At 38.4% G+C, this 27,529-nt stretch overlaps 1 protein-coding gene across 10 annotated transcripts in view; it reads left to right on the top strand.

Moving 5' to 3' along the window:
• Positions 1 to 27,529, top strand: part of LOC127697904 (complement factor H-like) — a 577,689-nt gene that overhangs the window by 161,185 nt on the left and 388,975 nt on the right. For 2 of the 10 annotated variants that reach the window (XM_052201285.1, XM_052201275.1), the window contains one exon: positions 490 to 1,030. The exons of the other annotated variants lie outside the window; for them this stretch is intronic. In XM_052201285.1, the coding sequence (XP_052057245.1) occupies positions 490 to 686 (197 nt within the window). In that variant the 3' untranslated portion in view covers positions 687 to 1,030. Of the gene's footprint in view, positions 1 to 489; positions 1,031 to 27,529 lie in introns of those variants that run through there. 10 annotated transcript variants of the gene reach the window in all.

The raw sequence follows: 27,529 nt of genomic DNA, 5'->3' as shown, positions 1-27,529 counted from the left end.
GTATTCTGGCTACTGTAGGCCTCCTGATGTATGTTAAAATCAGGTAATATGATGCCTCCAGATTTTCCTTTCTACTCTAGTTCCAGGTGTCTACTCATTTTGTTGTACTTACATACAAATTTTAGATTTACATTTTTATGCTTATAAGTATGAAAATGTTATTGGTTTTCAGTGTGGGTTCATAGAGTATCCATATGGAGTTACCATAATAGATGTGAACATTTGAATATTAATATGAATTTTTACATCTTATTAATATATAAGATTTCTCTATTTTTGTCTTTTCAGATGTTTTTACCAGTTAACTAATATTATGATTAAAGTTCTCACTTATGGTGTTAAATTCATGCCTGAATTAATTTTTGAAGTTACTGATAATGACTTTGAATTTATAGTTAAACCTTAGAAAAAATGAAATTAGTCTTTAGATAGGGGTGATTTCTGTAGGTTTATGTATTACTTAATGAACTTTGGTCATTTTTCTTTCAGGTGCATGTGTAGTGTCAGAAGACATTATGGAAAAACATAACATAATTCTCAGATGGAGAGAAAATGAAAAGATTTATTCTCAATCAGGGGAGGATATTGAATTTATGTGTAAACGTGGACATAGAGAAGCAGGAGAATCACCTCCATTTCGTACAAAGTGCATTAATGGTCAAATCAACTATCCCACTTGTGTATAAAATTACATTTATTAGTTGATTTCATTAATTAGAAATGTATATTCATATTACTAATACATTTTCAATATACATTGAAGTATAGTTTAACTCATTTCTTCTCATAAAAATAAACTTTTTATTATATTGTGTTTAATTTGTCATTTTAAAGATTATTGTCATATACAAAAGCAGTACTTTCAAAACTTCTAACCCAAAATATGATATGTCCAAAGATTATTTCAAGCAAGAAAATAAATGTACATTCTTCAATGACTGTTTCTATTCAGAACTCTCTCAGATTTTCCTGAATACTTTTTGATGTAATGTTTTGATTTACAGTGAATAAAAAACATATTGACTCATTCTTCAAATTAGTATTATTTCCCAAATGTGTAACAACCAAACTATCATATATTACATTACTAATGCATATAATTAATTACTATATAATACTTTCATATCAATTCAAATCTAAGAGGTGTCTTGCATATGAAATTCTGATATTTGGTACACTGAAATAATAAAAGGTTCAAGCAATTATACAAAGGGATTAGAATTTTCACTAGGTGTGTGATTTTATCACTGTAATAATATTCACATTAGAAATTATAAATATTTTGTATCACGTATAAACAGGCATTGAGCATTGTCTTAGGCAGGATTTCATTGCTGTGAAGAGACATATCAGCCAACACAACTCTTATGATGAATAGCATGCAATTGGGTAGGCTTACAAGTTAATGTATTTAGTCCATTATCATCATGGTGGAAAGTATGGCAGTGTCCAGGCAGAAATGACTCTGACAAAGAAGCTGAGATTTCTACATCTTAATCCACAAGCAGAAGAAGACAGTGTGTCATGATGAGCATAGTATGAGCATAGGAAACCTCAAATCCTGTCTCCACAGTGACACACTTCATCCAACAAGTCCATACCAACATTCATAAGGCTACACTTCCTAACAGTGTCACTTTCCATGGAAAAGTATTAAAGAATATGAGTCTTTGGGTGCCATAGCTATTGAAACTACCACATACAATTACATATTCAGTAAGCAAATTAATAAAGAAAGTAAATTAACAATAAGTATAAATTAATTTATAAAAACTATAGTTATCTTTAGAATTAGTATTGTAAAGGACTGCTATTCATTATCTTTAAAGAGATTGTAATTGACACTGGATAGATTATGCATTTTTTTATTGAAAATGTGAAATTTATTCAGCAAATTCTAATGAGTTTTAATATTTCCTGTTTTATATATAGATAAGCATTTGTTAATATACATATAAACAAACATATTGTATAAACATAATGCATACACTCATGTACCTATTATATATATTATTTATAATATATTATATACATGTATATATTATATAATATAGGTATTCTCTGCATGCCAGATATAATTTTTCTTACATCATTTTAGAGTTGCAATCCCATTTTCCCATTTAACGTTGGATCTATCACCCCTCTTAAATTGTTACTCCTTTCTTAGCCTGTTTGTTAAAGAACATTAGATGACCAAAGTGGCCAGATGGAGGTCTATCCTTCTAGGTTAATAGAATGTTTGTTGTGGCTCCTTGCAGGAACATTATCTGTTCTGGAAACAAAGCTCCTAGTGTAGCTGAGTTTTACATCTCAGGAAAAGGAAGCAATTTTTTTCCTACTGTATCAATAGGGAAGATAGTGGCTTTCTATTTTGTACCCCTTGAACCTAGACCCATGGATGCTAGCTACAGGAGAGACCATACTGTATATTGTATGAATATTCAAAATATATTCTGCCCTCTGCAAAACATTGCAACAGCTCTCCCAGCTGCTGCCATGTATTTTCATATTCTAACTGTATATTCAAAAGGAATTTTTATCTTTCCATCAGGCTAGTTGTTGCAGAATAATAGGGAACATGATAAGATCAGTGTATTCTATGACCATGGGTCTTGGTCTGATGCAATACTGTGTGGAATACTACGATGGTGAATATGGCATTCATTGAGTCCACAGATGGTCATTTTTGGCAGAGGCATTGTGTGCAGGAAAGATAAATTTATAACCAGAACTAGTATCCACTCCAAAATGACAAAACGGTGTACTTTCCATAGAAGTACAATGTCAGTCAACGTGTAATCAGGATGCTGGCTAATCTCCACAGTGAATGATGCCACATCAGAAGCACAGTATTGGTCTCTGCTGTAGGAAGATTTGACACTAATAGTAAAGATGTAGCCAGGGCAGCCTTGGTGAGTGGAAACCCATGTTCTGAAACCCATGTATATACCTCATCTGTGTCACCATCTCCACTTTGTTCTTCGGCTCATAGGACAATGGTAGGGATATCTGTGTAAAGAAATTGACTATTCACAGAATGCGAAATTTAGGCTACTTGCTTTTTGAAATCCTCCTCAGCAAAAGTTACTTATTGATGAACATTTCCATGGAAATCAAGTTTCTACACACCTTCTGTCAATTTGGAGAGATCTATCCACATGGATCTTCTTACCCAAAGGTCTGTGTCATCAATTTTCCAATTATGACCTTCCTCAAGCCCCATCCAACCAAAAAGTTAGCTATAGCCCATAAATCAGTGAACAAGTTTCACAACTGGATATTTCTCTATTCAATCAAAATGTATGACCATATGTACAATCTGAATTTCTGCCCACAGTACAGATTTCTCTTAACCCATGACTTTCAGGATTGCCAAAAGGGTTTGAACAGTGCACCTGTCTATTTCTGGTTGGTGAGTGTATAACATACAGAAACACTAGTAAACCAGGCCCTAGCCTTCTATTTCGCAGTCAATCAATCATAAGGAACACACCATGAGTCTCTAGGTACAGACTTTTCAGCAGATAGCATTTTAACAGGAGTAAAACATTTGGCCAACTTTCTCATGTAATTTATTTGTTCCAGGCTTCAGGAACTGTGCCGACCCAATCTAGTATATATTGCCTTCCTTTGAGAATAAATTGCTGCAGTGTACATCCTACTTTCTGATTTGGTGGGTCAGATAACACTTATCTCATCTGGGCTTCACAGGTCACATGATAACTAGGGCCCAATAGCAAGCCAAGTGCTGTCTTGCAAAAGGAGTGTAGTCTGTTTCCAGATGATGGTAGACTTTGCTCCAAAATCTGAAAGTCCATTCTTATTCACAAATACGGGCCTGTCACAGGCTCCTAAGAGCATTTCTATCTGCCATTGACACCTCAAGTACCATCAAGTAGTATATCAATCTGAACATCAGTCCTGACCTTTATAAGAGATTTCTCCTGTTTTATTCCTGGACCAAAGCTAGCAGTCATTTAATTACACCAGGGAAATATACCTAAGTAAGGAATGTGATTTCTCCAGAATTTAAATAGGTCCACTACAAGTTTTAGTTCATTTTGTCGGTGAGAGAGACCAGATACAATTTTTGAAATCTATCCACTGCTGTCCATATGTGTTACCAGTGAGTTCAAAATGGATGCTACTTACTGCTTACATGATCCAATCAGCATGTCATCATTGTAGTTCATCAATGTGATACTTGGAAAAATTTATAGATGATCATGATCCCTTCTCTCTGAGACAATGTTCTGTTTACGAGAAGGAATAGCATGGCCTTGGCAGCTGTACTGTAAAAAAGAATATAATTGAGGCTTACTTATATTCAGAGATTTAGTCTATTAGTGTCAGGATGGACAGAATAGCAACACGCAGGTTGACATGGTGCTAGAGAAGTCACTGAGAGCCCGTGCGTATCAGTGGGCAACAGGAATTAATGACATAAGGTTGGAGTGAACATTTGAAACCCTAAAACCCACCTCCAGTACACACTTCCTCCAACAAAGACATCCTTTCTCCAATATGCCTACACCCCCTGGTGATCAAGCACTCAAATTTCTGAGCCTATGTGGGCCATTCCTACTCAAAACACTGTACGTTCTAACTCAGTTATGACCCTGAATCGCAACATTAATACATCCTTAGCATGAAACTGAGGTGGTCTACTGCTACTCTGGAGAACTAAGAGAAAATTTTTTCTTGTGGCCCTTATGGACAGGTAGTAATAAAAATTATTTTCTAGATCAATAGCTGCATAACATGTACCAGAAGACTTGTTAATTTTGCTCAAGTAAGGACAATTTATCTTGAATAACAGCCATATTTGAAGTCCCTTTCTGTTGAAATTTTCAATAATCAACTGTTACACTTCATTATTCATCTCCCTTCTGCACTTGCCAGATAGGAGATTTAAAGGAGTTATGATAGGAACCATCATCCATACATATTTCACATCACTATTGGTGTCACTTATTTCCCTAGGGATATGATACTGTTATTGATTTACTAGTTTCTTTGGCAGAGATAACCCTAATGGGTTCCATTTAGCATTTCCAACCACAGTGGACTTTACTCCACAGGTCAGGGAACCAATGTAAAAAGTCTGTGAACATTTAAGCATAATTATCTCATTAATCCATTTTTGTGCTGGGGAGATAACCTCAAAATGAGTTCAGGGACCCACTGGACATACTGAAAGTCAGGCTTTAGCCAAGGTGATTAACTAAAACTCCATTAATCATCTGATCTCCACTAGTCCCCACTTTAACTGAAGGGTCACAATGTTTCATAAAAATTTTCCCTAAATAGCATCAATTCATAACTAGCATCAAATAAACCCTGAAAAGTCTGGCTATTTCTTGCTCCCACCATAATTACCCAAGGGAATCTCTCTCTCTTCATTTCAGTCATTCTGGGTGTATAAACTGGCTGAAATCTAGAAATTGATTTACTGGCTGAGGTTGCCTTTTGCCAGGATCCAATGGAATCTTTCTTTTATTTGTTTTAGGTTTTTCTGCTTATACCGATCAAATATTCATTGATCTCTTATCTATATCATGCCTGAAAACACCACGATTGATAGGCCAGAATCAAAGGCCACCAATTATTCATGCCACCAATACAATTTGTTTTGCTTGTGCTGACCATTGTGATTAGGCCATTATGCACTTTGATTTATCTATGTTGCACAGTGCAATAACTACAATCACCTTACCTTTGTTGATTCACTGCTACTACCTGGTCTCTAGTACTTCTGGACACAATGAAACCCATTGCTTTTAATTTTCATGACTGATCAGCAACATCTCCAACCCTAAGTTCAGCCACAAGGAAAACAGTGACATCAAAACTCTTCAAATATGTTTGTGCCCCTTCACCATTTTGTTTTTTTTTTTATTCGATATATTTTTTATTTACATTTCAAGTGATTTCCCCTTTTCTAGACCCCCCCACTCCCTGAAAGTCCCGTAAGCCCCCTTCTCTCCCCCTGTCCTCCCACCCACCCCTTCCCACTTCCCCGTTCTGGTTTTGCTGAATACTGCTTCACTGAGTCTTTCCAGAACAAGGGGCCACTCTTCCTTTCTTCTTGTACCTCATTTAATGTGTAGATTATGTTTTGGGTATTCCAGTTTTCTAGGTTAATATCCACTTATTAGTGAGTGCATACCATGATTTACCTTTTGAGTCTGGGTTACCTCACTTAGTATGATGTTCTCTAGCTCCATCCATTTGCCTAAGAATTTCATGAATTCATTGTTTCTTGTCATAGGATTCATGAAGGACATGACTTCTGGGCATTCCAATTATAGATGGCTAAGTTGTACTTAAAATACCAACTCTAGTATTATAAAATTTCTGAGCCTTGAAACTCCTTCATCAACACCATTTCAGGGAATATCAGGTGTCTCTAACCCATTTTCAGTGAATAATCTTTTGATGAATAATTCAGCTAATTGTTTAAACAAACTTTGACATTTTTAAACTGTGCAAGCTTTCATATTAGTCTTGAAATCTTCACTCAATGGGCCTACATCAATATTTTCAGCATGATCCAGTTTCATTTTTCTCCCACCATTACCCCTTATACTTAAAGTCTGTTCTCACACATATAGCCGTGGTTTCTATGATGAAAGGTTACTATCTTGTTTTTTCCAGGGTGTAGTTTCCCTCCTTGTATTGGTGTTTTCCAACAATTATCCTTTGTAGGGCTGGGTTTGTGGAAAGATATTGTGTAATTTTGGTTTTATCATTGAATATCTTTCTTTCTCCATCCATGTTGATTGAGAGTTTTGCTGGGTATAGTAGCCTTGGCTGGTATCTGTGTTCTCTTAAGAGTCTGCATGAGATCTGCCCAGGATCTAGCTTTCATGGTCTCTGGTGAGAAGTCTGCTGTGATTCTGATAGGTCTTCCTTTATATGTTACTTGGCCTTTTTCTCTTACTGCTTTCAATATTCTTTCTTTGTTTAATACATTTGCGGTTTTGATTATAATGTGACGGAAGGTATTTCTGTTCTGGTCCAGTCTGTTTGGAGTTCTGTAGGTTTCTTGTATGTTCATGGGCATATATCTCTTTAGGTTAATGAAGTTTTCTTCCATATTTTTGTTGAAGATATTTGCTGGCCCTTTAATTTGTAAATCTTCACTCTCATCTATACCTACAATCCTTAGGTTTGGTGTTCTCATTGTGTCCTGTAGTTCCTGGATGTTTTGGGTTACAAGCTTTTTGCATTTTGCATTTTCTTTGACTGTTGAGTCAATGCTTTCTATGGTATCTTCAACATCTGAGATTCTTTCTTCTATCTCTTTTATTCATGTTTGCATCTATGACCCCTGATTTCTTCCCAAGATTTTCTATCTCCAAAGTTGTTTCCCTTTGTGATATCTTAGTAGTTTCTGCTTCTGTTTTTAGATCCTGAATGGTTTTGCTCAATTCTTTCACTTGTTTGTTTGTGTTTTCCTGTAATTCTTTAAGAGATTTTTGTGTTTCCTCTTTCATGACTTCTGCCTTTTGACCCAATTTCCCCTGTATTTATTTAAGTGATTTTTGCATTTCCTCTTTATTGGCTTCCCTTGTGGTCCGATATTCTCCTGAATTTCTTTAAATGACTTTTGTGTTTATTTTGTAAGGGCTTCTACCTATTGATTCATGTTCTCCTGTATTTCTTTAAGAGATTTATTATTGTTCTTCTTGTAATCCTCTAGTTGTATCATGATATGTGACTTTAAATCCAAATCTTGTTTTTTGGTGTATTGAAGTATCCAGGACTTGCTGTGTCAGAGAATTGGGGTTGGATGCTGCCTTATTGCCTTGATTTCTGTTTGTAACCTTCCTACATTTGCTTTTTGCCATCTGGTTATCTCTGGCACTAGTTGGTCTTGTTGTCACTGGCTGGTGTTTGAATCCCCTGTGAACCTGTAAGGCTATTTCCACACCAGTGGATGATTGGGCTTCCCCTGGCACAGATTGATGATGGGATGTTCTACTCTTGAGTGCTGTTGTAGCCCTGGTGTGCCTTGCCCCAAGCAATGTTATACTCAGGTTGTCTCTGTGTACCTGGTGCTGCCCGCCTGGTCCATCTAGGAATGAAGATGGTGGAGGCTGTGTGGACCCCCTCCAAATGTCGGTCACCACGACAGGGCTGGCACACAGATGACCCACAGAGTTGCCCAGGCCTTGGCCACAGGCAGAAGCCTGGCAGCCTTGTCCCGGGTGATGTTAAACTCGGGATATCTCTGTGTACCTGATGTTGCCTGTCTGGTATGTCCTGAAGCAAAGATTGAGGAGCTGTTATTACATTCTTAAATAGTCATCTTTAAATTGTGGCCTTGCTTATATCTCATTTTCTCTAATTGGTTGGCATATTAGGATATTTCATTTGATCATCATTTTCGTAAAATGATAGTAATCTTAAAGCAATGTTCTTTTTCCCTGTAACATAGCAAATAAATTTTTTCTCACATCAGATATGATTATGCTTTGCAGCTCCCTCCACCCCTTCTAGTTCCTTCTCACCTCCTGTCTCATCTGACCTATCATCATTTTGTCTTTTATAAGGAAAGAAATAGCTCTAATCATGCTGTCTCAGTCTGTGTGAGTTCATGTGTTTGCCTCAGTCCTGTTGATTTTGAGGGCCTTGTTGTTCACCTCTCTTCCTTCTTTCTTATACTCTATATGTTACCTCTAATGTGTGCCCTTTCTGAAGCATATTTTGAGGAATTTTATAGAAATATTCCATTTAGGGCAGAGTATTCTAAGATCTCTACATAACGTTTGACATTGTGAGTCTGTATTTGTTCCCATCTGTTGCAGGACAAAGCCTCTCTGATAATGGTGGAGCAAGCCACTGAAATAAAAGTCACCAGGAGCCCTCTGATTTCTATGAATTTTGTTTTGTTTTTATAAGAGTAATATTTGGTATCACTAGATTTAGGTCCACTGGGGCTCTCTTGTTTCAGGTTCATGCTTACCAAGCAGTGTTGGATACTCATGGAAGTGGGTCTTAATTCAAATCAGATATTCCTTGGACACTCCAGCAAGTTTTGTGTCACCATTTTTATAGCACAACTTGCAAGCAGAATACCTTTAAACATCAAGTTTTGGTAGTTGGGTTGGTGTTTATGTTTCTACTTTCACAACATGCAAAGCACCTTCCTGTATCAAAGATGCTTGTCTATACATGTCTATGCAGGCACCAGTTCAACTTTACTATGCTAGTGAGTTGCATAAGTGTTGTCTTTCACAGTGTGGCCTTCTATTCAGTTTGTGGGGTACACTCTATAGTGTTGTGCAACAGCCTGTGTTGTTTGGAAGTGACCCCTTTAACACCATTTGATTAGATATAACGAAATTCCAGCACTAAAAACTTAATCGGTAACAAGATATGTCCACCGGTGCTCTGTTTCTTCACCTTTTTTGGTGATGCCATTTAGATTCCCTTCATGTATATGTATATATTTTAGGAACCTTGTACTATATTAGGTTTTTATAATATTCCTCAAATGACACTTTTAACTTTTGTTGTCCCTCCCTGTGTTCTGTTGTTATATTGACCAAAGTTTCTATCTTGTCTGGCAATATATATATATCATATTATCCATTCATCGGGTCAGATAGAGACAGGGATACTTTATTTTGCTCCTTTGATAATTCCTGTGCTAATTCACCACATGTGGCAAAATGCTGTTATAGTAACAAGGTTCATGGCTAAATATCCATCTGGTGACAGAGTACATTATGGAATGTAATAAACCTTTTAAACTATTTGCTAAAGTGGAAGTGGTATGTCAAAATGGGATTCAGACCTATTTTGACATACTGAACAACTATTCAGACCAAACAACTGAAATTCAAAGGGAGAACACCTTATTCTCTAATGTTTATTGGACAAAGTAGTGAATGTACATTAATGAAAATAAACTGAAGTAATTTCTTTTAATTAATTATTATTTTATTTATTTACATCCCAAATGTTGCCTCCATCATTTCCCCCTCTCCCAGCATTCTTCCCCCCATCGCTCTTCCATTTTGCCTTCGAAGAGGGTGCCTCTTATTCCCCTTAAATGGAATTTCAAGTTTATAAAGGGTTAGGTGAATCCTTTCTATTGGAGGCTAGACAAAGCAGTCCTCTATGTGCTCTTTGATTGGTAACTTACTCTCTGCAACTTCCCAGGTGTTCAGGCTAGTTGATACTGTTGGACTTCCTATTGGGTTGCCATACTCCTCAGCTCCTTCAATCCTTTCTGTAATTCTTTCATAGGGATCCTAGACATCAGTCTAATGCTAGGCTGTAAGATTCTGCTTCTGTTTCAATCAGATGCTAGTAGAGCCACTCAGAGGGCAGTCATGCTAGGTTCCAGTCTGAAAGCCAAACATAGCATCACCAGTAATAGTGTCAGGGTTTGGTGCCTGCCCCTGGGATGGATCTAAAATAGGCCAGTGTCTGGTGCGCCATTCCTTCAGCCTCTACTCCATTTTCGTCTCTGCATTTCCTTTAGACAAGAACAATTTGGGGTCAAATATTTTGATGGTTGGTTGGTGCCCCATCATTCCACTGGTAATTCTATATCCTAGAGGTGGTTTCTTCAAGTTCCATTTCCCTATTGTTGAGTATTTTAAGACCACCCACATTGAATATTGGGAGCCTCCACCATTTTGGACTTCTGGGACTTTTTAGAGGTTCTTTCCCCTCTCCACATCTTCATATTTCCATTCATTCTCCTGACCCTCTGAGCTTCTCTCCTGTTTCTTCACATTAATGATATTGCCCCCTTTTCTCCTTCCTATTTCCTCTGACCCCCATGACTATTTTTCCCCCTTCTAAGTGGGATTGAAGCATCATCATTTAGGCCTTCCTTCTTGTTTAATTTTTTGTGATTTATGGAGTATATCTTGAATGTTTTGCATTTTTTGACTAATACCCACTTATCAGTGAGTACATACCATGCATGTCTTTTTGAGTATAGATTACCTCATTCAGAATGATATCTTCTAGCTTTACTCATTAGCCTGCAAAGTTTATTATGTTTTTGCTTTTAATAGATGAATAGTTTTCCATTGAGTATATAAACCACATTTTTCTGTATCGATTCTTTGACTGAACAACATCCGAATTATTTCCAATTTTCTGATTAATATGAATAAGACTGTTTTGAATAAAATGGAGCAGATGTCCTTGTGGTATGGTACAAAATCTTTTGCATATATGCCAAGAGTGGTAGATCTGGATCTTCAGGCAAAACTATTTACAATATTTTGAGGAAGCACCAGATTGAGTTGCAGAGTGGTTTATCAGTTTGCAATCCTACCAGCTATGAGGGGGTCTTCCCCTTTATCCATATCCTCACCATGTATACAATTTGCTGTTGCTTGACTTTTTGATCTTAGCTATTCTCTTTAGTGCAATCTTGGGGTCCTTTTGATTTGCATTTCCTTGAGGAATAAGGATGTTGATTTTTTTTTTAATTTTCTTTTTTTAATTGACCACAGTTTCTCTTCTCTTCATTCCTCTGTTTTCTCCTACCTTCCTCCACCCCTGATCCTCTACTTTCTGTTTCCATTCAGAAAGGAATAGACCTTCTTTCCAGGAGACAACAGCCCAAAATGACAAAACAGGATACATTAAGACAAGTCAAAAGCCCTTATTGAGACTGCACAAGGCAATCTAATAGGGGGAGAAAGATTCCAAGAGCAGGCAAAAAATGTGCAATGTGCAACCACTCTCCCCTTAGGAGTTTTGCAACAGCACCAAGTTAACAAATACAACAACAGATTCAGAGGACCTGGAGCAGACTCATTCCTTCCCCATGTTGACTGCTTTGGTCTCTATAAGCTCATGTGAGCCCTGCTTAGTTGATTCAGTGGGGCAGGTTCTCCCCACTGAATCATCCAGTTCGTGGCTTTCGAGAGATGATTCCACTATTAAAGGCTATCTCACTATCAAAGTGATAAGAGAAGGTTTTTTTCAAATGACAGTAAAATGATATGGATAATGTTTTCATTGTTCTTGTGAATTTAATGAAAAAAAGGTGGGAATTTTTCAATAAAAATTATAGAAAATGATTAGAATATTTGCCATAAGGAAAAATTAATCACCTTAAAATTTAAGACATTCATTCATTAATAAATATTTAATGGAAAAAGTATAATATTTGCATAAGACTTGAGAAGAGATTTTCAAAATATTTCATTTGAAATATAAATAAATGGTGAAATAGAATATCTCCATATAACAAAACATAATATTTTCCTTTTTAGTTTTCTTTATTTCTTACATGTTGAATAAAACATATGCAAATTTTTAAAAATTACATGTTGAAACAGATTTGTAAGCACAAACATTCCTATTTACCTCAATTAGTGATTTACTATTGAATATGAAATATTTATTTATGAAGGGCAAATTTAAATCATATCTATAAAGAAACTTCAAATGCCCAGTCTACTAATTAAATCTCTATACTCAAATCATTAGCATGTGCTATAATTTTTAGCATATTTGGTATATCTGTTCATTTGTTACTTTGTGGTTGGCTTCTCTGTATATGTGTCTTATTTCTCATTGTTTTTAACCTTAGTTTGTAGGAGAAGCTCTCAAGAATTTAATTTTGAGCATTTTTATTGATTTTGAATGCACAGTCTGAGCATGCTCTCTATAATAGTTTCCCAGCCACCTCTTACTGAAGTTACCCTAGATGTTTGTGTATGTAATATCATTTATTAATGCTAGCATTTTATTTTCCAATAAGAAAGTACAAACTGAACTTACCTTTTTATAATTTTTTAAATTTGGATATTTTATTTATATTTCAAATGTTATCCCCTTTACCAATTACCCCTCCCCCAGATACCCCCTATTCCATCCCCCCTCCTCCTGTTTCTATGAAGGAGTGACCCCACCCATTCCTCCCACACCACCTCCATACCCACACATTCCCCTACATTGAGGTCATCAAGCCTTCACAGGACCAAGGGGCACATGTCCCATTGATGCCCAGCAAGGCCGTCCTCTGCTACATATATGACTGGAGCCATGGGTCCCTCCATGCTTACTCCTTGTTTGGTAGAATAGACCCTGGGAGTATTTGTTGGTTGATATAGCTGTTCTTCCTATGAGGTTTCAAAACCCCTTTAGCTCCTTCAGTCCTTTCTCTAATTCATCCATTGGGTACCCCATGATCAGTTCAATGGTTGGCTGTTAGCATCCACTGCTGTATATGTTAGGATCTAGCAAAGACTCTCAGGAGACAGCTATATGATACTTCTGCCTACATGCACATATTTGAATCCACAATAGTGTCTGCATTTGATGACTGTATATGGGTTCCCAAGGTGGGGGAGTCTCAGGCTCTGTTCCACATTATTTTTAAATTTTCTATATTCTTTGTTTATATTCCAAATGATTTCCCCTTTCCCGGTTCCCCCCTCCACATAAGTCCCATACACCCTCTTCCCTCCACCCATTCATCAATCAACACCCTCCCACTTCTCTATCCTGGTAATCCCCTTCATTGCTGCATCAAGTTTTTCCAGGACCAGGGCACTCTCCTTCCTTCTTCTTGGGAATGATTTGATATGTGAAATGTGTTCCAAATCCCCGTATTTGTTCACATGAGTATTTTGTTATGCTTTCTATGAAGGACCAAAGCACCCACACTATGGTCTTCCTTCTTCTTGAGTTTCATATGTTCTGTGAATTGTATTTTGGGTATTCCAAGCATTGGGGCTATTATGCACTTATCAGTAAGTGCAGGCCATGTATGTTATTTTGTAATTGGGTTACCTGACTCAGGATGATACTTTATAGCTCCATCCATTTACCTAAGATTTTCATGAAGTCATTGTTTATAATAGCTGAGAAGCATTCTATTGTGTAAATGGACCACATTTTCTGTATCCATTTCTCCGTTGAAGAAGATCTGGCTTCTTTCCAGTTTCTGGCAATTATAAAAAAGGCTGCTATGAACATATTGGAGCATATGTCCTTGTTAAATGTTGGGGTATCTTTTGGATATATGACCAGGAGTGTTATAGCTGGGTCCTCAAATAATACTATGTCTAGTTTTCTGAGGAAACAACAGAGTGGTTTCCAGAGTGTTTATATCAGCTTGCAATCCCGCCGAAAATGGAGGAGCATTTCTCTTTCTCCACATCCTTGCCAGCATTTGCTGTCACCTGAGTATTTGATCTTAGCCATGCTGACTGGTGTAAGGTGAAATCTCAGGATTGTTTTGCTTTGCATTTCCTTATGAATAAGGATGTTAAACATTTCTTTAGGTGCTTCTTGACCATTCGAGTTTCCTCAGTTGATAATGATTTGTCTAGCTCCAGACCCCATTTTAATAGGGTTATTTGATTTTCTTTCTTTTTTTTTTGTTTTGTTTTTTTGGGGTTTTTTTTTAATTTATTGATATATTTATTTACATTTCAAATGATTTCCCCTTTTCTGGACCCCTACTCCCAGAAAGTCCCATCAGTCCCCTTCCCTCCCCCTGTTTTCCCACCCAACACTTCCCACTTCCCTGTTCTGATTTTGTTCTACACTGCTTCACTGAGTCTTTACAGAACAAGGGGCCACTCCTCTGTTCTTCTTGTACCTCATTTGATGTGTGGATTATGTTTTGGGTATTCCAGTTTTCTAGGTTAATTTCCACTTATTAGTGAGTGCATACCATGATTCATCTTTTGAGTCTGGGTTACCTCACTTAGTATGATGTTCTCTAGGTCCATCCATTTGCCTAAGAATTTCATGAATTCATTGTTTCTAATGGCTGAATAGTATTCCATTGTGTATATATACCACATTTTTTGCATCCACTCTTCTGTTGAGGGATACCTGGGTTCTTTCCAGCATCTGGCAATTATAAATAAGGCTGCTACAAACATAGTAGAACATGTATCCTTATTACATGCTGGAGAATCTTTTGGGTATATGCCCAGGAGTGGTATAGCAGGATCTTCTGGAAGTGAGGTGCCTAGTTTTCGGAGGAACCGCCAGACTGCTTTCCAGAGTGGTTGTACCAATTTGCAACCCCACCAGCAGTGGAGGAGTGTTCCTCTTTCTCCACATCCTCGCCAACACCTGCTGTCTCCTGAATTTTTAATCTTAGCCATTCTGACTGGTGTAAGGTGAAATCTCAGGGTTGTTTTGATTTGCATTTCCCTAATGACTAATGAAGTTGAGCATTTTTTAAGATGCTTCTCCGCCATCCAAAGTTCTTCAGGTGAGAATTCTTTGTTTAACTCTGTACCCCATTTTTAATAGGGTTGTTCGGTTTTCTGGAGTCTAACTTCTTGAGTTCTTTATATATATTGGATATTAGCCCTCTATCTGATGTAGGATTGGTGAAGATCTTTTCCCAATTTGTTGGTTGCCAATTTGTCCTCTTGATGGTGTCCTTTGCCTTACAGAAACTTTGTAATTTTATGAGGTCCCATTTGTCAATTCTTGATCTCAGAGCACATGCTCTTGGTGTTCTGTTCAGAAACTTTCTCCCTGTACCCATGTCCTCAAGGGTCTTCCCCAGTTTCTTTTCTATTAGCTTGAGAGTATCTGGCTTTATGTGGAGGTCCTTGATCCATTTGGATTTGAGCTTAGTACAAGGAGACAAGGATGGATCAATTTACATTCTTCTGCATGCTGACCTCCAGTTGAGCCAGCCCCATTTGTTGAAAAGGCTATCTTTTTTCCATTGGATGTTTTCAGCCCCTTTGTCGAGGATTAAGTGGCCATAGGTGTGTGGGTTCATTTCTGGATCTTCAATCCTATTCCATTGATCTGCCTGCCTGTCACTGTACCAATACCATGCGGTTTTTAACACTATTGCTCTGTAGTATTGCTAGAGGTCAGGGATACTGATTCCCCCAGAATTTCTTTTGTTGCTGAGAATAGTTTTAGCTATCTTGGGTTTTTTGTTATTACTAATCAATTTGAGAATTGCTCTTTCTAACTCTGTGAAGAAATGAGTTGGGATTTTGATGGGTATTGCATTGAATCTGTATATTGCTTTTGGCAAAATGGCCATTTTAACTATATTGATCCTGCTGATCCATGAGCATGGGAGGTTTTCCCATTTTTTGAGGTCTTCTTCCATTTCCTTCTTCAGAGTCTTGAAGTTCTTGTCATACAGATCTTTCACATGTTTGGTAAGAGTCACCACAAGATACTTTATACTGTTTGTGGCTATTGTGAAGGGGGTCATTTCCCTAATTTCTTTCTCAGCCTGCTTATCCTTTGAGTATAGGAAGGCCACTGATTTGCTTGAGTTGATTTTATAACCTGACACTTTGCTGAAGTTGTTTATCAGCCGTAGGAATTCTCTAGTGGAGTTTTTGAGTCACTTAGGTAGACTATCATGTCTTCTGCAAATAATGATAGTTTGACTTCTTCCTTTCCAATTTGTATACCTTTGACCTCCTTATATTGTCGAATTGCCCAAGCTAGTACCTCAAGTACAATATTGAAAAGATAAGGAGAAAGGGGGCAGCCCTGTCTAGTCCCTGATTTTAGTGGGATTGCTTCAAGTTTCTCTCCATTTAGTTTGATGCTGGCTACCAGTTTGCTGTATATTGCTTTAACTATGTTTAGGTATGGGCCTTGAATTCCTGTTCTTTCCAAGACTTTAAGCATGAAAGGATGCTCAATTTTGTCAAATGCTTTTTCAGCATCCAATGAAATGACCATGTAGTTTTTTTCTTTGAGTTTGTTTATATAGTGGATTGCATTGATAGATTTCTGCATATTGAACCAACCCTGCATCCCTGGGACAAAGCCTACTTGATCATGGTGGATGATCGTTTTGACCTGTTCTTCGATTCGGTTGGCAAGAATTTTATTGAGTACTTTTGCATTGATATTCATAAGGGAGATTGGTCTGAAGTTTTCTTTCTTTGTTGGATCTTTGTGTGGTTTTGGTATCAGAGTAATTGTGGCTTCATAGAAGGAATTGGGTAGGGTTCCTTCTATTTCTATTTTGTGGAATAGTTTGAAGAATATTGGTGTTAGGTCTTCTTTGAAGGTCGGATAGAATTCTGCACTGAAACCATCTGGTCCTGTGCTTTTTTTGGATGGAAGACTTTCTATGACTCCTTCTATTTCTTTAGGGGTTATGGGACTGTTTAGATGATCTATTTGGTCCTGATTTAATTTTGGTATTTGGTATCTGACTAGGAAATTGTCCATTTCCTCCAGATTCTCTGGTTTTGTTGAGTATAGGCTTTTGTAGTAGGATCTGATGATTTTTTGGATTTCCTCAGTTTCTGTTGTAATATCTCCCTTTTCATTTCTTTTTTTTTTTCGATATAATTTTTTATTTACATTTCAAATGATTTCCCCTTTTCTAGCCCCACACAGCCCGAAAGTCCCGTAAGACTCCTTCTCTTCCCCTGTCCTCCCACCCACCCCTTCCCACTTCCCCGTTCTGGTTTTGCCGAATATTGCTTCACTGAGTCTTTCCAGAACAAGGGGCCACTCCTCCTTTCTTCTTGTACCTTATTTGATGTGTGGATTATGTTTTGGGTATTCCAGTTTTCTAGGTTAATATCCACTTATTAGTGAGTGCATACCATGATTCACCTTTTGAGTCTGGGTTACCTCACTTAGTATGATGTTCTCTAGCTCCATCCATTTACCTAAGAATTTCATGAATTCATTGTTTCTAATGGCTGAATAGTACTCCATTGTGTAGATATACGACATTTTTTGCATCCACTCTTCTGTTGAGGGATACCTGGGTTCTTTCCAGCATCTGGCAATTATAAATAGGGCTGCTATTAACATAGTAGAGCATGTTTCTGTTGTAATATCTCCCTTTTCATTTCTAATTTTGTTAATTTGGATACTTTCTCTGTGCCCTTTGGTCAGTCTGGCTAAGGGTTTATCTATCTTGTTGATTTTCTCAAAGAACCCGCTCCTGGTTTTGTTGATTCTTTGTATGGTTCTCCTTTTTTCTACTTGATTGATTTCAGCCCTGAGTTTGATGATTTCCTGTCTTCTACTCCTCCTGGGTGAAATAGCTTCTTTTTGTTCCAGGGCTTTCAGGTGTGTCATTAAGCTGCTGGTATATGCTCTCTCCATTTTCTTTTTGGAGGCACTCAGGGCTATGAGTTTTCCTCTTAGCACTGCTTTCATTGTGTCCCAAAGATTTGGGTATGTTGTGCCTTCATTTTCATTAAATTCTAAAAGGTCTCTGATTTCTTTCTTTATTTCTTCTTTGGCCAAGGTGTCATTGAGTAGAGTATTGTTCAGCCTCCATGTGTATGTGGGATTTCTGTTGTTTTTGTTGCTATTGAAAACCACTCTTACACCATAGTGGTCTGATAGGAGGCATGGGATTAGTTCAATCTTCTTGTATTTGTTGATGTCTGTCTTGTGACCAATTATATGGTCGATTTTGGAGAAGGTACCATGAGGTGCTGAGAAAAAGGTATATTCTTTTGCTTTAGGGTGAAATGTTCTATAAATATCAGTCAAATCCAAACTGGTCCAAAGCTTCAATTAGTTTTACTGTGTCCCTGTTTAGTTTCTGTTTTCCTGATCGGTCCATTGAGGAGAGTGGAGTGTTGAAGTCCCCCACAATTATTGTGTTAGGTGCAATGTGTGCTTTGAGCTTTAGTAAAGTTTCTTTTACGAATGAGGGTGCCCTTGTATTTGGAGCATAGATGTTCAGAATTGAAAGTTCTTCTTGGTGGATTTTTCGTTTGACCATCAAGAAGTGTCCCTCAGTGTCTCTTTTGATGACTTTAGGTTGAAAGTCCATTTTATCTGATATTAGAACGGCTACTCCGGCTCGTTTCCTGAGACCATTGGCTTGTAAAATTGTCTTCCAGCCTTTTACTCTAAGGTAGTTTTTGTCTTTGACATTTGGTGTGTTTCCTGTATGTAGCAAAATGTAGGGTCCTGTTTCCTTATCCAGTCTGTTAGTCTATGCCTTTTTATTGGGGAATTGAGTCCATTGATGTTAAGAGATATTAAGGAATCGAGATTATTACTTCCTGTCATTTTTATGTTATTTTTATATTTGAGTGATTATCTTCTTTTGGGTTTGATGAAGGAAGGTTACTATCTTACTTTTTCCAGGGTGTATCTTACTTTTTCCTCCTATTATTCTTTGTAGAGCTGGGTTTGTGGAAAGATATTGTGTAAATTTGGTTTTGTCATGGAATATCTTGGTTTCTCCATCTATGGTGAATGAGAGTTTTGCTGGATATAGTAGTCTTGGCTGACATTTGTGTTCTCTTAGAGTCTGCATGAGATCTGCCCAGGATCTTCTAGCTTTCATGGTCTCTGGTGAGAAGTCTGGTGTAATTTTGATAGGTCTTCCTTTATATGTTACTTGGCCTTTTTCTCTTACTGCCTTTAATATTCTTTCTTTGTTTAGTGCATTTGGGGTTTTGATTATTATGTGACGGGAGGTATTTCTGCTCAGGTCCAGTCTGTTTGGAGTTCTGTAAGCTTCTTGTATATTCATAGGCATCTCTCTCTCTTTAAGTTGGGAAAGTTTTCTTCCATAATTTTGTTGAAGATATTTGCTGGCCCTTTCAGTTGTAAATCTTCACTCTCATCTATACCTATAATCCTTAGGTTTGGTCTTCTCATTGCATCCTGGATTTCCTGGATGTTCTGGGATACAAGCTTTTTGCATTTTACATTTTCTTTGACAGTTGAGTCAATGGTTTCTATGGTATCTTCAGCATCTGAGATTCTTTCTTCCATCTCTTGTATTCTGTTGTTTATATTTGCATCCATGGCCCCTGATTTCTTCTCAAGGTTTTCTATCTCCAAAGTTGTCTCCCTTTGTGATTTCTTAGTTGTTTCTACTTCTGTTTTTAGACTTAGGATGGTTTTGCTCAGTTCCATCATTTGTATATTTGTGTTTTCCTGTAATTCTTTAAGAGATTTTTGTGTTTCCTCTTTCATGACTTCTGCCTCTTGACTCAAGTTCTCCTGGATTTCTTTAAGTTTTTTTTTTTTTTTTTTTTTTTTTTTTTTTTTTTTTTTTTTTTTTTTTTTTTTTTTTTTTTTTTTACGTTTCTTCTTTATTGGCTTCTATCTCTTGAGTCTTATTCTCCTGCATTTCTTTAAGTAATTTTTCTGTTTCCATTATACGGGTTTCTAGCTTATTCATGTTCCCCTGTATTTCTTTAAGAGATCAATTTATGTCCTTTTTGTGTTATTCTAGCAGCATCATGATCAGTGATTTTAAATCCAAATCTTGTTTCTCTGGTGTGTTGGCATAACCAGGACTTGCTGATGTTGGAGAGTTTGGTTCAGATGCTGCCATATTGCCTAGATTTCTGTTAGTAGTGTTCCTGCATTTGCCCTTTGCCATCTTGTTCTCTGGAGTTAGTTAGTCTTGTCCCTGGCTGGTGTTTGGGCCTCCTGAGGGGCTCTGGGGCTATTACTGCAACACTATATGGTTGGGTTACCCCTGTAGCTGATTGCTGATGTGCTGTCTTCCTCTTGGGTGCCCTTGCAGCTCTAGTGTGCTTTACCCCAGATTGTGTCTGTGAACCAGATGGAGCCCGTTTGCACCTTCAGGGAGTGCTGATGGTGTATGCTGCCGGGACCTTTTCTGCGTGCTGATCACTCTGCTGGGGAGCCGATCTCCCAACCGGGTTGGTGCACACAAGGCTAGCCTGGCTGCTCAGGCCCTGGGTCCAGGTAAAATCCTGGAAGGCCAGGGTCCGAGCAAAGTTCCCCTTGGGCTATGAATGTTAATTGGGTCTGTCAGGTGGTCAGGATGGCAGGTGTATGTGCTCGTGCTCCCTGAAAGTGCTGGGAGAGTCTGCTGGGCTAACCACCTCCTGGGCGGGTTGACACACAGATGGCCCACCAAGCCGCCCAGTTCTTGGGATCAGTCCAGGGCCTGTTGGGGGCCTAGACCCCCTCTTTGTTAGCCTTAGGCTATGCCTGTTACCGGCTTTGCCTGCTAGAGCTCTCTGGCGTTCTGTAGGCAAAATGGCAGTGCTTGCCGGTGCGGGCAATAAAAGCTCCTGGCTGGGTTGGCACCCCGATGGCCCCCCGAACAGCCCAGGGCCTGGGTGCAGGCCAATGCCCGTCGGGCTTAGACCCCACAATGTTGGCCTCAGGTTATGTTTGTGTATCTCAGTCTGTCCGATCTCTCTGGAATCCGAAACCAAGATGGAGGCGAGTCTCTCGTGACGGGCAGGAGGCAGAGTTCTGATTTGGCTTCTGTGCAGTGAAAAGCACCGTAAATCCGCAGGTGCTTGCAGCCTGGCTGGCCAGCGAAGGTCAGTGGTCGTGGGCGCAGGGCCTAACTGTACCCTGTGTTGCCTTGGTTCCACTGCTGATGGCCCTTCGGCTGGACCAGCCAATGCTGCACTGCCGCCACCACCGCTGCCGCCACAGCCGCCCATTATTTGATTTTCTGGATATTAATTTCTTGAATTTTTGTATATATTGGACATAGCCCTCTATCAGATGTAGGATTGGTAAAGATATTTTCCAAATCTGTTGGTTGCCATTTTGTTCAATTGACAGCATCCTTTGCTTTACTGAAGCTTTGCCATTTTCTGAGGTCCCATTTATCAATTCTTAATCTTATATTACAAACCATAGGTGTTCTGTTCAAGAAAATTCCCCCTGTGCCCATGATTTCAAGGCTCTTCCCCATTTTTCTCTTCATTGGTTTCAGTGTATCTGGTTTTGTATGGAGTTCCTTGATCCACTTGGACTTGACCTTTTTACAAGAGATAATAATAAATCTAACTGCATTCTTCTAAATGTCAACCAGCAGTTGAGTCAGCGCCATTTCTTGAAAATGCTGTCTTTTCCAAGTTTTACCTCCTTTGTCAATCATTAAGTGATCCTCAGTGTGTGTGTTCATTTCTGGGTCTTCAATTCCATTCCATTGATTTTCCTGCCTGTATCTCTGTCAATTCCAAACAGTTTTTTTAATCACTTTTGCTCTATAGTGAAGCTTGAGGTCAGGGAAGGTGATTCCCCCACATGTTATTATATTGTTGAGAATAGTTTTCTTTTTCCTGAGATTTTTCTTATTTTAAATGAATTGGCAAATTTCTCTAACTCTATGAAGTTTGAAGTGTGAATTTTGTGGGGATTGCATTGAATCTGTATATTTTTTCCAGCATGATGGCCATTTTTTATTGATATATGTTTTATTTACATTTCAAATGATTTCCCTTTTCTGGGTCCCCACTCCCCTCAAGTCCCATAAGCCCTCCTCCCTCCCCCTGTTCCTCCATCTACCCCTTCCCACTTCCTTGTTCTGGAATTCCACTGTATTCTTGCACTGAGTCTTTCCAGAACCAGGGGCCACTCCTCCATTCTTTTTGGACATCATTTAATATGTGGATTAGGTCTTGGGTACTCAAACTTTCTCAGCTAATATCCACTTATCAGTGAGTGCATACCATGATTGATCTTTTGAGACTGGGTTACCTCACTTAGTATGATGTTCTCCAGCTCCATTCATTTGTCTAAGAATTTCATGAGTTCACTGTTTCTAATGGCTGAATAGTACTCTGTTGTGTAAATATACCACATTTTTTGTATCCATTCCTCCACTGAAGGACACCTGGGTTCTTTCCAGCTTCTGGCTACTACAAATAGGGCTGCTATAAACATAGTGGAGCAGGTGTCCTTATTGCATGCTGAAGAATACTCTGAGTATATGCCCAGGAGTGGTATAACAGAGATCTTAAGGAAGTGTCATGCCCAGTTTTCTGAGGAACTGCCAGACTGATTTCCAAAGTGGTTGCACCATCTTGCAATCCCACCAGCAGGGGGAAAGTGTTCCTCTTTCTCCACATCCTCGCCAACACCTGCTGTCTCCTGAGTTTTTGACCTTAGCCATTCTGACTGGTGTGAGGAGAAATTTCAGGGTGGTTTTGACAAGTCCTTTCAGAATATAAAGGCTACTGATTTGCTTGCATTAATTTTGTAGCCAGCTACTTTGCTAAAGTTGTTTATCAGCTGTAGGAGTTATCTAGTAGAGTTTTTAGGGTCGCTTAAGTATACTATCATATCATCTGCAAATAGTGATAGTTTGACTTCTTCCTTTCCAATTTGTATCCCTTTGATTTCCTTATGTTGTCTAATTGCTCTAGCTAGGACTTCAAGAACTATGTTGAGAAGATATGGAGAGAGGGGGCAGCCTTGTCTAGCCCCTGATTTTAGTGGGATTGCTTCAAGTTTCTCTCCATTTAGTTTAATGTTGGCTACCAGTTTACTGTTTATTGCTTTTACTATGTTTAGATATGGGCCTTGAACTCCTGTTATTTCCAAGACTTTTAGCATGAAAGGATGCTGAATTTTGTCAAATGCTTTTACAGCATCTAATGAAATGATCATGTGGTTTTTTTTCTTTGAGTTTGATTATGTAGTAGATAGCATTTATGGATTTCCTTATATTGAACCATCCCTGCATCCCTGGGATGAAGCTTACTTGATCATGGTAGATGATCGTTTTGATGTGTTCTTGGATTCGGTGGGCAAGAATTTTATTGAGTATTTTTGCATCGATATTCATAAGGGAAATTGGCCTGAAATTCTTTTTCTTAGTTGGATCTTTGTGTGGTTTTGGTATAAGTGTAATAGAGACTTTGAAGAAGGAGTTGGGTAGTGTTCCTTCTGTTACTATTTGGTGGAAAAGTTTGAAGAGTATTGGTGTTAAGTCTTCTTTTAAGGTCTGATAGAATTCTGCACTGAAACCATCTGGTCCTGTGCTTTTTTTGGTTGGAAGCCTATCTATGACCCCTTCTATTTCTTTAGGGGTTAGGGGTCTGTTTCGATGGTCTATTTGATCCTGGTTTAATTTTGGTAATTGGTATCTGTCTAAGAAAATGTCCATTTCCTCCAGATTCTCCAGTTGTGTTGAGTACAGGTTTTTGTAGTAGGATCAGATGATTTTTTGAATTTCCTCGGTTTCTGTTGTAATATCTCCATTTTCATTTCTAATTTTGTTAATTTGGATACTTTCTCTGTGCCCTTTGATTAGTCTGGCTAAGGGTTTATTTTTTCAAAGAACCGGCTTTTGTTTTTGTTGACACTTTGTATGGTTCTGTTGGTTTCTACTTGATTGATTTCAGCCCTGAGTTTGATGATTTCCTGTCTTCTCCTCCTCCTGGGTGAATTAGCTTCCTTTTGTTCCAGGGCTTTCAGTTGTTCCATTAATCTTCTAGTGCATGATCTCTCAAATTTCTTTTTTGGAGGCATTCAAAGCTATGAGTTTTCCTCTTAGCACGGATTTCATTGTGTTCCATAGGTTTGCGTATGTTGTACCTTTATATTTATTAAATTCTAAGAAATCTTTGATTTCTTTCTTTATTTCTTCCTTGACCAAGGTATCATTGAGTAGAATATTGTTCAGTTTCCACGTGTATGTGGGTTTTCTGTTGTTTTTGTTGCTATTGAAGATCACTTTTACTCCATAGTGATCTGATAGGAGGCATGGGATTAGTTTGATCTTCTTATATTTGTTGAGGTCTGCCTTCTGACCAATTATATGGTCGATTTTGGAGAAGGTACCATGAGGTGCTGAGAAAAAGGTATATTCTTTTGCTTTGGGATGAAAAGTTCTATATATATATCTGTTAACTCCAATTGGTCCATAGCTTCAATTAGTTTCATGGTATCCTTATTTAGTTTCTGTTTTCCTGATCTGTCCATTGGTAAGAGTGGAGTGTTGAAGTCACCCACAATTATTGTGTTAGGTGCAATGTGTGCTTTGAGCTTTAGTAAAGTTTCTTTTATGAATGAGGGCACCCTTGTATTTGGGGCATAAATGTTCGGGATTGAGAGTTCTTCTTGTTGGATTTTTCCTTTGACCAGCAAGTAGTGACCTTCCATGTCTCTTTTGATGACTTTAGGTTGAAAGTCAATTTTATCTGATATTAGAATGGCAACTCCAGCTTGTTTCCTGGGACCATTTGCTTGTAGAATTGTCTTCCAGCCTTTTACTCTAAGGTAGTTTTTGTCTTTGACACTGAGGTGTGTTTCCTGTATGCAGCAAAATGTAGGGTCCTGTTTACATAACCAGTCTGTTAGTCTGTGTCTTTTTATTGGGGAATTGAGTCCATTGATGTTAAGAGATATTAAGGAGTAGTGGTTATTGCTTCCTATCATTTTTTATTTTGATTTTATACTCTTGTGGTTATCTTCTTTGGGTTTGATGAAAGAAGCTTAATATCCTGCTTTTTCCATGGTATAGTTTCCCTCGTTGTAGTGATGTTTTCCCCCTATTATCCTTTGTAGGGCTTAGTTTGTAGAAAGATATTGTGTAAATTTGGTTTTGTCATGGAATATCTTGGTTTCTCCGTCTATAGTAACTGAGAGTTTCGCTGGGTATAGTAGTCTCAGCTGGCATTTGTGTTCTCTTAGTGTCTGCATGAGCTCCATCCAGGATCTTCTAGTTTTCATGGTCTCTGGTGAGAAATCTGGTGTAATTCTGATAGGTCTTCCTTTATATGTTACTTACCCTTTTCCTCTTACTGTCCTAAGTATTCTTTCTTTGTTTAGTACATTTGGGGTTTTGATTATTATGTGACAGGAGGTATTTCTGTTCTGTTCCAGTCTGTTTGGAGTTCTGTAGGCTTCTTGTATATTCATGGGCATCTCTCTCTTTTGGTTAGGAAAGTTTTCTTCCATAATTTTTTTGAAAATATTTGCTGGCCCTTGAAGTTGTAAATCTTCTCTTTCATCAATGCCTATAATCTTTAGATTTGGCTTTCTCATTGTGTTCTGGATTTCCTGGATGTTTTGGGTTACAAGCCTTTTGCATTTTGCATTTTCTTTAACTGTTGAGTCCATGGTTTCTATGGTATCTTCAGTAGCTGAGATTCTTTCTTCTATCCCTTGTATTATGTTGTTGATATTCGCATCTATGGTCCCTGATTTCTTCCCAAGGTTTTCTATCTCCAAAGTTGTCTCCCTCTGTGCTTTCTTGGTTGTTTCTACTTCTGTTTTTAGATCCTGGAAGTTTTTGCTCAGTTCTGTCATTTGCTTGTTTGTGTTTTCCTCTAATTCTTTAAAAGATTTTTGTGTTTCCTCTTCTATGACTTCTGCCTGTTGATCAAAGTTCTCCTGTATTTTTTAAGTTATTTTTGTGTTTCCTCCTTATTGACTTTTGTATTCTCCTGAATTTCTTTCCGTGATTTTTGTGTTTCCCTTGTAAGGGCTTCTAATTTTTGATCCATTTTCTCCTGAATTTCTTTAAGTATGTCCTTCATGTGTTCCTGTACCAGCATCATGACCAGTTATTTTAAATCCAAATCTTGTTTTTCTGGTGTGTTTGTGGTATCCTGGACTTGCTATTGTTGAAGAATTGGGTTCAGATGCTGCCATAATGCCTTGGTTTCTGTTAGTAATGTTCTTACGTTTGCCTTTAGCCATCTAGGTCTCCCAGGTGTTAGATGGTCTTATTGTCACTGGCTGGTGCTTCAACCTACTATGGATCTTTAAGGTTATCTCTGCAACACTGGATGACTGGATTTCCTCTGGCACAGATTACTGATATGCTGCCTTCTCTTTTGTGCCTTTGGAGCCTGGCTCAGTCTTGCCTCAAGCAATGTTATACTTAGGTTGTCAAAGTCAACCAGGTGTTCTCTGTCTGCTATATTATGGAGCGAAGATGGTGTGGTGGGGGTCACTCCCTCTGTTGAGTCTCACCTAGGACACAGGTCCCGCAACGGACTGGCTTGCAGATGAACCACCTATGGGCTCAGTTCCTGAGTGCAGGCAGACCCCTGGAGATTTGCACCCCCAGAGATCTAAAGCTCAGGATGATCCAGTCCCTAGTGACTCTTTTCTGTCCTGGCAGGCAGTGAATATGGCCATAGGGAATCTCTTCCTCTGCTGCTCTCTGGGCAGGACACAGGTCCCATGCCCTGTAGGCTGACAGACAAACCACCTATGTGCTCAATTCCTTGCCGCAGGCAGACCCCTGGCAGTTTGCACCACCAGAGATCTAAAGCTCAGTGTGATACAGTACCTAGTGACCCTTTTCTGTCCCGGCAGGCAGCGAATATGGCTGCTGGGCTTCTCTCCTTCTGCAGCTCTCTGGGCAGAACACAGGCCCCACTCCTGGCAGGCTGGTAGACAAACCACCTAAGTGCTCAGTTCCTGAACGCAGGTAGACCCCTGGCGAATATGGCCGCGGGGCTCTTTCTAACTCTATGAAGAACTGAGTCGGGATTTTGATGGGTATTGCATTGAATCTGTAGATTGCTTTTGTCAAAATGGCCATTTTAACAATATTAATCCTGCCGATCCATGAGCATGGGAGGTTTTTCCATTTTCTGAGGTCTTCCTCTATTTCATTCTTCAGAGTCTTGAAGTTCTTGTCATACAGATCTTTCACATGTTTGGTGAGAGTCACCCAAGGTACTTTATACTGTTTGTGACTATTGTGAAGGGTGTCAGTTCCCTAATTTCTTTCTCAGCCTGCTTATCCTTTGAGTATAGAAAGGCTACTGACTTGCTTGAGTTGATTATATAACCTGCCACTTTGCTGAAGTTGTTTATCAGCTGTAGGAGTTCTCTAGTGGAG

The sequence above is a fragment of the Apodemus sylvaticus genome, chromosome 12, assembly GCF_947179515.1.
Source record: "Apodemus sylvaticus chromosome 12, mApoSyl1.1, whole genome shotgun sequence".
Lineage (NCBI taxonomy): Eukaryota > Metazoa > Chordata > Mammalia > Rodentia > Muridae > Apodemus > Apodemus sylvaticus.
The sequence above is the reverse complement of the archived record's forward strand: the minus strand, read 5'-3'. Positions and strand labels throughout refer to the sequence as shown.